The sequence below is a fragment of the Aethalodelphis obliquidens genome, unplaced genomic scaffold, assembly GCF_003676395.1.
Source record: "Aethalodelphis obliquidens isolate GAN/ISIS:26980383/991018 unplaced genomic scaffold, ASM367639v1 scaffold51, whole genome shotgun sequence".
NCBI classification, from domain to species: Eukaryota; Metazoa; Chordata; class Mammalia; order Artiodactyla; family Delphinidae; genus Aethalodelphis; species Aethalodelphis obliquidens.
Window position 1 is genome coordinate 6,480,635 of NW_020837995.1, and position 13,609 is coordinate 6,494,243.

Here is a 13,609-nt window from a genome sequence, read left to right on the forward strand (position 1 = left end):
AGGTTGGTGTTATCTCTTTCTTAAGAGTTTGGGGAAATTCATCAGGAAAACACTTTGGGCTTGGAGTGTTCTTTGTGGGTGATGTCTAATTTGTCATTCAATTTCTTTAATAGATGTAGAACTTTTCATATTTTAAATTTTCCTTGTATCATTTTTGTTAAATTGTGTTTCTCAAGGAATTTATCAATTTCATCTAAATTTTCAAATTTATTGGCATAAAATTATTCATAACATCCTCTTACTGTCCATTGGTACTGACCAGTACCAATGTCCCCCTTTTCATTCCTCATATTGGTTATTTGCTTCTTCTTTTGTACTTATTTTTTCTTGATCAGTTTGGCTAAAGGTTTGTCAATACTATTATCCTTGCAAAAAGACTCAAATTTGGCTTCATTTCTTTATTGTATTTTCCCTCATTTCGTTGATGTCTACTCTTTATTATTTCTATCTTTTTGTTTCTTTGAATTTAATTGGTTTGCTTTTTGGCTTCTTGAGATTGATACTTAGATAATTAATTTTCAATCTTTTATCATTTCTAATATTTGCATTTAATGCTATATATTTTCTTTTAAGAATGGGTCTACCTGCATCTTTCACATGTTGATGTGGTATTTTTTTATCACCATTCAGTTCAAAAATATTTTCTTATATCCATTTGTTGTTTAATTTAATCCCTAGTTTAATTCTAGTTTAATCTGATTATTTAGAAGTGCATTGCTTAAATTCTGAACATCAAATATTTGGGGACTTTTTTTTCTTTTTTTCTTATTGATTCCTTGTTTAATTCTAATATGGTCAGAGAACATATTTTTTATGATTTCGGTCTTTGAAAGTGATGAAACTTACTTTCAGTTACAGTATAAAGTCAATTTTATAAATTACATATATGAACTTGAAAAAATTCATATTCTGAAGGTTTGGGGAGCAGTGATTCTTATATCACATTTGTAAATCATGTTTTCCAAGTCTTGTGTATGTCTATTGATTTCTTTCTTTCTTTTTTTTTTTACTGCTTATTACATCAGTTAATGTGTTTAAAATCTTCCTTTGTGATTGTGGATTTGCCTATTTCTCCTTCAAGTTTGTTAAGTTTTTTATTTATATATTTTGAGGCTGGTTGGGTCCTATAACATTTAGGGTTGTTATAGCATTGTGTTGTCTTGACACATTTATCATTATGAAATGTCCTTATTGATGTCTCCTAAGGTTACTAAGAATAGTACTTTCTATGACTTCAACTCTTTGAGAGAGGCAATAACCACTTAGAACATACATTCTCTGCCTTTGGTTTCGAGATGAATTCAAATACATTAAGCTGCAAATAATTTTATACTTAAGCCTGGGTATATGGTAGAGGAGTCATTATTGATATTTGTTCAAATTTATGTGTAAGCTTCCCTCAGGGGATTTTACAAATTTATTGGTAAGCTTTTTATTTGTAACAGTGATTTGGGAGGTGAGAGCATTAGTGTCTTTAGTGCATTAGGGCCAGGGATGTTATGTATTCTGTGAGGCATGGGACAGTCCTTTACAAGGACCAATAGTTACTGTTTTGCACAACTTTCAGTAGTTCATTTGGTTATTCATTTGGGTGATATAACTGTTAATAATTTTATGCTCTATGCTGACTCTTTTACATATGAACCCTAAAATATATTTTGTATTCTTTAGATAGACACTGAATTCTCCATAAATAGTACACAGAGGGACTACTGTGTTTTGTTTGTTTGGAGTTTTATGGAGAGTCAGTCACAATTTGGGGAAAGCACATCAGCTACCCTATTCTGCCCATGGAATTTTTGTTTTTTATACAACTCGCCTATATTTTGTCAGCAGTGCAACACATAGCCTGTATGTGTGTTGAAGAGGATTCTATAGATAGATGCAAGCATCTGATCACTTCATTGATCTTCTACATTTCATAATGAAACAATATTTTGTTATAAATTTCCTTCTCTATTTTTTCTTTAAAGTTGGAGCTTTGTTGTGTATATTCATTTAAAAATTATTTGTTTAGGTACATGATATGTACAACTTATGTACAACTTTAGCTCAAGATAATTAATATTTCATTTAGGGATTTTTGTTGTAAAAAGGGAAAGCCGGAATCTGATTGGTTGAGAACTTGGTAGAATCACGATGTTTGCTAAGACAACTCAAAGAAGTCTTTTTATTTCTCCTATTTATTGTTATTATTATTTTTAAAAGTTAGCATTGTTACATAAGTTGGTTTTAGGCAGGAGAGCCAATTGCCTCCGGGCCGGGAACGTTTTGTTCCCCAGTGCCAGAGGCACGCCTAGGCAGTCCAGGTTGAGAGCCGGCCGGAACCTTGGCGCCGCGACGCCAGTTTCCGGCGGGCTCCTTAGAGCGCTGAACAGCTTTGGGCCGAAGGACCATGAGAGGGCCGGAACCGGGTCCCGAAGCTACGATGGAGGGGGACGTGCTTGACACTCTAGAGGCACTGGGGTGAGTAGTCCTGGGGCCGCCTTTCCCCCGAAAACGTAAGCTGTACCTCCGATGGCTGCCTCAGTCTCCTCCCCGTGGGCCTTCGCTGAGCTCTTGCCGCTCGGTGCAGGCCTCCGTCCCTGCCTCGCTGTCTCCGGCGCGGACAGAGTTAAGAGAGAGGCGGGAGAGAAATCCGCTTGGGGGGTGGAGCAGGCCCGGAGAGCTGGGGCGCTTGTCCCCCTCTTCCGAACTACTTGCCTCGGAACTCCGCAGCCGGGACCCGCGGCGAAGGCGCGGAGGGGCCCGGCTGGCAGCACTCCTTTGGGCAATTAGTTGCTGCCCCGGGGGTGGTATTATTGTTGACGCTCCGGGGAGAGGCGCTGGAAGCCGGAGTGCAGCTGTTGACTGTTGTCTCCTACCTTGTACAACCTGTGGATTAATTAGGGCGCGGGAGCGAATCTCGTGCTTCCTTGACCCGAGAAAGGGGTTTTAGTTCAGTGCAAGTCCATTCATTTCACCGTTTCTTCCATTCATTAACAACATATTAATTTGGTGTTAATCTGTATTCATTAATGCGTATTTGTGTGCTAGGCCGAGGAGGAAGACAGTTTTCAGATTACTAGTAGGTTACCTAGTCGGGGACTATAAAGAGTCTACGGGTGTTTGCAATTCAGGGTGGTTAAGTGCTATGAGAGCTCCTGGAATGATGTTAATACTTGCAGGCATGGGTATCAATACATGCAAAATAGTCTCTCCTTCAGCCTTATCTTGTTTTTCTTCACAGTCCTGGGGTCCCAATCCCAAATTATCTTGTCCTAAACATTTATTTATTGTCTCTTGAACATCCACCCTCCCCACCCTCCACCCCCTAATACACAAAAGTCAGCTCCAGGAGAACAGGTACCTTACCTGTCTTGTTCCCCAAAACATCCTACAACCATATCTGCTACAATAAATAGTGGTTGGATGAATGGGTAAGTAAATGAAGAAAAGTTCAAAGCAGAGAGTGCACAGAGGTAAGCATAGGGCCAGATAGTTGCAAGTCAAAAAAATACACATTAATTAAAGACATTGGAGCCATCTGTAAAATTGTGTGCCCTGCCACGTCTGGAGTTTCTTGGATAGGATAGGCTGTGCCTTTGCAGTACTATCGTGAAGCTTGAACCACCCTCTCGCCCCCCTTTATTTTTCTTAAAACTGCACTTGCTCCTCTATCAATTGCTTCTTTGGGACCCTGATAGTACCTACTTTGCAGTGACTCATTGTTACAGAGCCTTGCACTTACTAGATCCTGAATAAATATTTGTCAAGTGAAAGAACAGAGCCAGTGATTACTTAGGGGGCATTTTTACTTCTGTGAAATCCCGTGGAAATTTTCACGTAACTTGGTTAAGGAAGTAACCAACACAAAAAGTTAAAATAATTAAAGTGTTTTGGACCCAAATGGTTTGAGCTCCCAGGTATTCCAGATAAGACTAGTGGGATTCTATAAATAGTTTTTGAAAACTGGAAAGTCAGTGCTTTTTTTTTTTCTTTCATTCTTTGAATTTGTTTATATTATAGGTGTTTTGAAAAATGAAGTTTGGTATAATCTTGGCTTGTATCAAGGAAAATTATTTCAGATTATTCACTATAGAAAGTAAAACAGTTTAGAACTGATTTAAAACATACTTTAGAACTGATTTTTCCTGGAATAATTAAGGACAAGATTTTGAAGTTTGAATTTTCCTATAATGATAATGAAAAGTGAAAAAAGTAATTGTTTATTTACAATATGTGTTGTAATTGAACATGCGTTTCAAAATCTCCATGTAGATTGTGAATAATGCATTTTCTGTTGTGATTAAAACATTTAGGATATCAGTGAAAGTACTTCAGTTTATCAGATAAAATAGGAAATTAAAGGGAGGAATTAAAAGGGAAAATCTATGTGAAAGAACAGTTTAGTGATGTAGTACATTATAAACGAAAACAGTGTAGTAATAACTTAGTTTCCTAATCCGTGAAAGGAGCAGGCTGGATCAGATTTCAGAAGTCTCTTTCAGTTCTGACAATCTATGATTTTGTAGAACAGTGTATCTCAACCCTGGTAATACATCAAAATCATGTTTGGAGCTTGTAAAAAAATGTTTCAGTGTGGTATATACCACCAGCTGTGTGAAGCATGATCTTCAAGGGTGCGATATAGGCATGCATATTTTTAAAAAGCTTCACAGCCTAGGTTGAGAACCACCATTGTGGAGGGAAATTTATTTCACATATTTACTGAGCACAGCTCTGTATTGGACGCTGTTCTGAGAAGTCATTGGTGAGCAAAACAGACTTGGTTCCTGTCCCAATGGAGCTTACAGTCTGGTGGAGAAAAAGACATGATCACACAAATATTTATAAACTAAAATAAGTGTTTCAAAGGAAAAGAACAGGGTGACATAATGTGGCAGGAGGACCTATATAGCCTTAGGGGTTAGTGACAGATTACTGAGGAAGTGACATTTGAGTTGAAATAGGAAGAGTGAGTAGGAGTTAACTAGGTGAAGTTGGCTGGGAAAGGAGGACAAAGGTGTCCTTACAGTGAGGACAAAATATGAAAGACCTTAAAGTGGAAAGGATCTGCCATATTAGGAGAACTGGAAGGGGGCTGATGTAGCCAGAGGGCAGAGAGCAAGGACCAGTGTTAGAAGATTGGATCAGCGAGGAACAGGGCATGCAGCACCTTTCAGGCCATGTTGAGGATTTTGTTCTTTGTCATGACAGCAATACGACATGATTGAAGAATTTTAAATAAAAAAGGGAGTGATTAGATCAGGGGTCCCCAACCCCCCCGGGGCTGTGGGCCAGTAGTGGTCTGAGGCCTGTTAGGAACCAGGCTGCGCAGCAGGAGGTGAGCGTGGCGTGTGCTCCCCATGGCTCACATTACCGCCTGAACCAGCTCCCCTACTCCCCTCCCTCCGCCCCCTCTGTGGAAAAATTGTCTTCCACAAAACTGGTCCTTGGTGCCAAAAAGGTTGGGGACCGCTGGATTAGATGTCTAGTTTGAAAAGTTACCTCTGTCAGCAAGGTGGAAAATAGATTGGAGAATTAGTTAGTAGTCTAGGCAAGAAGTGATGGTTGCTCAGTGGTAGTGGATATAGAAAGAAGTATATTACTGGTCTCAGTGATTTGATTGGCTATTAGAGCTGAAGGAGATGACAGTATAAAGGATTCATTTCTTTAACAGGTATTTATTGAGCAACAAAATAAAATGATACACTTTGGAATCTCAATTGGACAGGGAAGAAAGTGAAGACAGCCGGAAGCTAGGAAATGCAGAGAATGTGGAGGGACCATAGGAACTGAGGTAGAGATGATATTAAGTGTGGTCAAAAGAGCAAGCTGGAAGGATAGATAGTAGGCTATGGTCAGGAAGTGACATGTTCAAATTAGTGATTTCGGAGGTGCCGTAGTTCCAGGTGATGGCATGATCTGGGTGTGGCTTACTTATATGCAGTGGCAAAGGTTGGAAAAGAGGAGGTTAGGGAATTGAGAGCTCAGGGTATTGGAAAGGGTATACATATGGACTTCGAAGAAACTCAATATAATTGAAAAAAATAGGAATGGAGAGGAAAAACTGAGCACAGGGAATGTTGAAGAGTGTCCAAGAGATTGATAGGTGAAAACCACGAGAGAAAGAGGGTGGCATATCTGGCCTGAGCCTGGAGAGAGTGGGAGATATTTATAAGATAATGAGGGAGTCGATCAGAAAATGGGCAGAAGATCTAAATAGACATTTCTCCAAAGAAGACATACAGATGGCCAAAAAGCACATGAAAAGATGCTCAACATCTCTAATTATTAGAGAAATGCAAATCAAAACTACCATCACCTCACACTGGTCAGAATGACCATCTTCAAAAAGTCTACAAACAATAAATGCTGGAGAGGGTGTGGAGAAAAGGGAACCCTCCTACACTGTTGGTGGGAATGTAAATTGGTGCAGCCACTATGGAGAACAGTATGGAGGTTCCTTAAAAAACTAAAAGTAGAACTACCATATGAGCCTGCAGTCCCACTCCTGGGCATACATCTGGAGAAAACCATAATTTGAAAAAATACATGCACTCCAATGTTCATTGCAGCACTATTTATAATAGCCAAGACATGGAAGCAACCTAAATGTCCATCGACGGAGGAATGGATAAAGAAGATGTGGTGTATTTATACAATGGAATATTAGTCATAAAAAAGAATGAAATAATGCCATTTGCAGCAACATGGATGGACTTAGAGATTATCATACTAAATGAAGTAAGCCAGAGAAAGACAAATATCATATAATATCACTTATATGTGGAATCTAAAAAAAGAATGATACAAAAATGAACTTATATACAAAACAGAAATAGACCCACAGGACATAGAAAACAAACTTACGGTTACCAAAGAGGAAAGGGTGTGGGTGGGGAGGGGTAAATTAGGAGTTTGGGATTAACATATACATGCTACTGTATATAAAATAGATAAACAAGGACCTACTGTATAGCTCAGTGAACTATACTCAGTATTTTTTAATAACCTATAAGGGAAAAGAGTCTGAAAAAAAATAGATATATATGTACGTATAACTGAATCACTTTGCTGTGCATCTGAAACTAACACAACATTGTAAATCAACTATATTTCAATTAAAAAAAAAAGATAATGGGAGAGCAGTGATATGGATGCTGTATTCGGAAGCAAGGAGGACAAAAACCCCACCATTTGACCGTCAGGCACTTAAGAGTAAAATACCCAAAGCTAGAGGCAGTAGGGATAAATCTTTCTGAGAAGACATTGACAGAATAGGAGAGTTGTTTTTTATGGATGGAACATATGGAAGAGTTTGAGAAGCAGGAAGAAGTGGAGAGCTGGATCAGAGGCAAGCCAGTAGGGTGGGTAAATGACAGGGGGAAAGAAAGGGTCTAATATTTTATATGTTGGCCGATGAAAATAGAAAACAGAAAGTAAGTTAGACCCCGGCTGTGTCTTTGTGAAGGTTTACCAATGGCCCTACTGGACTGAAGGTTTGGTTCACCCAGCTTAGAGCAGTGTCAGATCAGCAACTATGGTTCAAGTGTGCATGGCCCTGGGGGAGTCTAGGCCTAGGGGAGGTGTCCCCAGTTACTACTAAGTTATTACTCTTTGGAGTTACATCTTTGGAGTAAGAGTAGCACTTTCCTAATTCAATAAGAATTTATAGAACAAACTAAGCATGATAATAATACCTATCTTATAGGATATTGTGACAATTAAATAAGGTAATATACATACAGCACATAGCACTGGCCTAAGATTAGTTTATAAATGTTAGTTTCTATATGATTATGATTGTTATTAGATATTCAGCTTTGTTAAATGCATTTCTTTTTTCTTTTTCTTTTTACCTATTTTGAGGAACTGAGGCATTAAAGCTTGTGTATTCAGGATTTAGTATTTTTGGTGATTTAGTAAATTTTTGCTGAATTTTAAAATTGGCATTTCAGTAAAAATAACTTACCAATAATATGAATTAGTTACATTTTTTCAGGAGCTTATGATTATTGCTTTATTGCAGAAGTGAAAGCAAGTAGGGGAAAATAAGATATTTGCTGATAAGTCTCAATGAGAGGTGCTGTAAGATATGGTAGAAAGGTAATACAGGGGAACCAGTCTTGGTTGGAGGAGCAGAGCCTGGTCTAGTCCCAGCTGTCTTTACCTGGCTGCATTACCTGGCCAGGTTATTTACTTTGTTTCCTTATTAGTGTAGACAGAAGTTGGAGTTCACATGGAGCATTTGGGGTCAAATCTGGATTTAAATCAGAGTGTCGTCATTTATCTTCTGATATTATCTTCTGGTCCTACAGAATTAGGATAATAATAACTTCAAATCATTGCTGTAAAGAGTAGATGAATTGGAATATTCATCTGGCCTGCTACTTAAGGCAGGTATCCTAACCTTGTTGAGCCTTAATTTCTTATCTGCAAAATGGGGCTTTGAAACTACTCACCCTTCGTGAAATATGACCAGAGAATTTAGAGAAAAAGAAACACAAATGGCCTTTAAACATATCAAAAGATGTACAGTCGTGCCATAAGAGAAATGTAAATTAAAACTATACTGAGATACCAGATGGTCAAAAATCCAGATGTTTGACATGAGTCAAATGTTTGGTAAGTTATGGGTAATGGATACTCTTCTACTTTAGTGGTACAACCCCTGTATAGGCAAATTTAACATTATCCAGCAAAGTTGGATAGCCATTTACCCTTTGATCCAGTGATCCTACCTCTAGAAATCTATTCCAGATATACACTGACAGAAATTTGCCCAATTTTTTAAATAGCAAAGCATTACAGAAAACCGAAATGTCCTTCTGTGGGGGCATAGCAAATAAAATATGGTATATCCAGACAGTGGATACAACTATAAAAATGTTTGAATAGTATCTCTACAGATCTCTAGTATATATAAATATGTGTCTGTGCATGTGTATGTTTAAAAAAAGGAATAGAACAGTAGATAGTAGGCTACCTTTTATCTAAAAAAGATACATTTTTATATATATATATATATATTTTGTGTATATATATGTTTATATTTTAAAACATTATGGTTTGACAACCCCAAACTAATAAATACGGTTTCCTATGAGGAAGGGAGGAAACAGAGTACTAGATGGAACAGTATTAATATTGCAAGCTAGAATTGTCTGAATGTACCTTGTTTTGTTTTAGACTTTGAAACCGTATAAATGTTTTACATAATTGTAAAGCAAAATTAAAATGAAATCAAAACAAAAAAAGAGAGACAAATCCCTAAAAATTAAAAGCAAAATGAAAAAAATACCTATCAGTGTATTGAGTAGGAGGTTTAATCACATGGAAAGGAATTGTTTTTCTATGCATCCTTACTGGAATCTATCCTAATGATAAAAATATAAATTGTTTTCATTAATTTTATTTTTAGTAATAATGCTGTTTTTTCTATTCTGAAACTATGTAATTTATGTTATTTTTATATTTACTAGGATTCTGTAAATGTCATAAAAAAACAGAATTTTCATTGTAAGAGAAAAATAGATAAAAATGTAAAACAAAATAGGTAAAAACCCTATAATTCTAAATTTGAACTGGAAATAGCAGTGTGAACTCCTGATATAATTTCTTTTAAAAAGGTACAGATACAGTGATTAACCTTTACGACCAGATTGTGTATTCTAAATACCATTGAAGAGAATCAGGGCTTCCTGGAGAAATGGCTGATTACAGGTATAGGGGAGGAACATATTGTCATAGAAAGCAAGGAAAATATTTAAAGAATAATGGGGACAAATCAAAGGACTCATTGAGTAACATGAATGTGCTCCCACTAATCAGAGATAGGACAATTTGAGTATCAAACGAAAAGTAAATGCAATGGATTAAAACCCATCAACTGTGCTAAAACTTACAAGTTTAATAATGTGGGGGAAAAAAAGGCTCAGTTACAGAAAGAACAGTAAAAGTAGAAAACTGGTATCAAATTCAATTAAGGTAATATATAAAAATGGTTTGAAAATTTAAGGTTCTATTCAAATACACTTTGTAGCAGTGTTTAAAAGTATAAAATTATAAAAGAAATGGTTAAGGTTAAAATCTCATGTCCTCAGTTTTAATTTTTTTAATTTAAATTTGCATCTGTTCTTTTTTCACTATATTACCTTTTTCTTATTCTTGTAAGAATAAGAAAAGTTATAGTTATTAGACTCTATTCTATTTGACTTTGTTATATGTAATATTTATCTTAAAATTCGTTGATAATTTTACTAAAAAATTTTAAAACAAAGTCAAATGTTAATTATATAGAGCAGAAATCAGCAAACTATTTCTGTAACAGACCAGATAGTAAAAATTTTAGGCTTTACTGGCCACACTGTCTCTGTCACAAATACAGGAAAACAGCCAGAGAGAGTTTGTAAATGGGTACAGTTGTTGGCTGTGTTCCAATAATATTTTATTTACAAAGACAGGCAGCAGACGTTGATTAAAAAGTATTAGGTGTATTAGGGTTTTGTTTGTTTGTTTGTTTTAACCTTTTATATCTTCCTTTCTAGGTATAAGGGACCACTGTTAGAAGAGCAAGCCCTTATAAAGGCAGCAGAGGGTGGACTATCTTCACCTGAATTTTCAGAGCTCTGTGTTTGGTTAGGCTCTCAAATAAAATCATTGTGCAACTTGGAAGAAAGTATCACTTCAGCTGGTATTGCTATTGAGTTTTATTTACTTTTCTGTTTACTAGTAAAATGAAATGATAGGTTATGATTTACAGTTTTATCTATAATGTGCTCACTGTACAAAGAAAAGTCATTACTACAAACAACTTCAATATGTGATTTAAATATCTTTGGATTAAATTTTATATTGACTAATCCAAAATTGGTTCTTAAATTTATATAAAATTATAAAAAATTATTTATCTGCTGTCTTGAACTTAGTATTGTTCTTTAGAAAAAGAAGAGTCTGAATTTGGTTATTTAAAAAGTTTAAGTTTTGAATACTGCTTATTTTGAATTAAGGTTTTTTTTTCCCTAAAGTATGCATATATTTAATCCCTAATTTAAGTTGTATTACCAAACCTATAACTCAGGACGTGGATTCACATAGGAATACGTTTATTAAAAACTCCTGTACTAGCTCACAAGGTTTATTTAATTCACTACTGTATTGGTAGCTGGAGTTCTTGTGGGTCTTTGATTGGTAGAATTTCAGACATGTAATAAAATGAAAAATAAAATTTGTGGGGGCATTTGCTAGGAGACCAGTAGCCTTCCCTTCTGATGCTGTTCTTACTTTTAAATTGTTTTTTTCCTTGCCAAATCTAATAGAATTCACTTGAAGCTAAGTAAAATAAGCTGAATTCAGAACTTATGACACAAGTTCCCACATAATTAGATGATGAAAGAAAGATAAGCGCTGAGGCTTAATTTGATGATAGCATTTATTATCCAAATCCATAGAAATACAATAGAAATGGATCATTTGCTCTGAAGCCAATTAATAATTATAGCCATAATAATGCTTTTAATATTTCAGTTACTAACATAAAATATTTCCATTTTATCTGCTTTTATGGAAAGCCCATTGGAAGATATCAGAGATTTAAATATAAAAATATTTATAATTTCATGATTAGATACTTATGTTCTTGAATTTAAGTGTTGCTTTCCATATGTAGAAATATGTTTTGGTTACTTTGACCTAAGCTTTTGGGGTCACACATTTAAGGATTTAATGTCAAAGTGAAAATTTGCAATTGAATATAAAATTAAAATCAACTAGTGGTAGATTTGATAGTATCAGATTACATGGTAAATATTTAGTAAATGTTTTATACCTTTTCTTGTTTAAAGGGAAAGATGATCTAGAAAGCTTCCAGCTTGAGATAAGTGGCTTTTTAAAAGAAATGGCATGTCCATATTCTGTACTCGTATCAGGAGATATTAAAGACCGTTTAAAAAAGAAGGATGACTGTTTGAAACTTCTATGTAAGTTATGTTTCTTTGAACAATTTAAATGCATGTGTTTAATCTGGTTTGTGTTATTTTCAAGTCAAGATTTATGAACTTTAATTAATGAATCATTAGATATTTTGTGTATTAGAAAGTTTTTAATATTTGGCTTAAAATATGAAACTAACTCAGATTTTTATATAAATGTAGTATAAATTCTACTAAAGTACTCTTTAAGATTTCTAACACTTATGATTTATTTGGCCAATATAGAATGCCCAGCGTTTGTGACTTGTATGGTACTTCAGTAATTTTTCCTTCACCTAATTCATCTCTTTACATTTATGACTAATTGGCTAAAGTGGTGATCTCCAAACTGCTATTTAATCTTAAAACTCTCTGAAACTAGGCTGCTAAGCAGATTATTAGATGATAGGCACTGAATGATGGTTCAAAAATATTCATTGATCCCTTTCTACTGTACCAGAAACTGCTCTAAGCATTAGGGATGTATCAGTTTAAAGAAAAAATTGTGCCCTTGTGCCACGTGAATTTTAGTGAGTGTGGCCTATTTTCATCAGGCGTGAATTTGGAGTACAGATTACCTATATCTAAACAATTACTATGAATAACATCCATTTATTTATATTGGCTCCCTTAAAAGTTTTTAAAATTCAGTTAGTTTAATTTCATGCTATTTTGGAAGTTCTACAAGCGGTGACTATTTGAAAGAATTTTTCTAACATCTTCTATTATTGAAGATTTCTATTTTAGGTTGTACCATTTATAAAAAGATGCATGTGATATATTCCTCTATGTTCTAGTGTTAAAATGTTAGTTTCATTAGAGCAGAAATCATGTTTATGTGTTTAACTACTGGTGGTGTTGGAAGTGTTGACATTTGAATTATCTTGTTTGTTTTGGGGAGGATAAAAATTATGTGCCCTTCCCCCATTTCTTACACTATTTCCTTGTCTTCCTCCCATTCAGTGTAAGTCACTGATTTAATGAACCATTGTTACTAATGGGAGGTCACAGTAACCCTTAGGTGTATTGGGACACAAAGGAAGGTAAGAAACACTGGCCATGAGGAACTTGCATATAGATATAGGTAATCCTTAGATTACCTTATCCTTACCTTAGATATAGGTAATCTGTAATTCTTTATGTTAGTCAGTGAGAACTGTGTAAATCATCATGTTTCCCTTTTTGCCTTTGCTTCTAAGAAGCTCAGCAATAACGGTAATATAAGTTTCTGGTCCAAATAAAAGTGAAGAGGAGATATAAGAGAGGTTGGTATAGTTTTTTCTGATTATAAAAATACATGCTCAGGAGGTGGGGTGAAATGGGGAATTGTTAAATGAGTACAAAGTTTCAGTTGAGGAAGATGAAAATGTTCTGGAGATGGATGGATGGATGGTGGTGATGGTTATACAACCGTGTGAATGCACTTAATGCCACTGTACACTTAAAAATAGTTAGAATGGTAAATTTTATGTTACATGTTGAAAAAATACATGCTCATCATAGAAATCTTACAAAGTAGATAAATATGAAAAGAAGAAAATAATTTATAATTTCACTCCCCAGAGAGGATCATGAATAACTTTTCAGTGTATTTCCTTTTCCTTTGTACACACATATTTAAATAAGATTTAGATCTGTTACAGATGTAGTTCCTG

The 13,609-nt window shown here is 35.3% G+C and overlaps 1 protein-coding gene across 1 annotated transcript in view; it reads left to right on the forward strand.

Annotated features, from left to right (window-relative positions):
• Positions 1–2,351: 2,351 nt before the first annotated feature.
• TSLIG3B (tRNA splicing ligase complex subunit 3B) overlaps positions 2,352–13,609 on the forward strand; it is a 33,791-nt gene continuing 22,533 nt past the window's right edge. Inside the window, exons 1-3 of the mRNA XM_027083848.1 lie at positions 2,352–2,466; positions 10,533–10,678; positions 11,829–11,963. Coding sequence (XP_026939649.1) covers positions 2,396–2,466; positions 10,533–10,678; positions 11,829–11,963 — 352 coding nt within the window. The 5' untranslated portion in view covers positions 2,352–2,395. The remainder of the gene's footprint in view (positions 2,467–10,532; positions 10,679–11,828; positions 11,964–13,609) is intronic.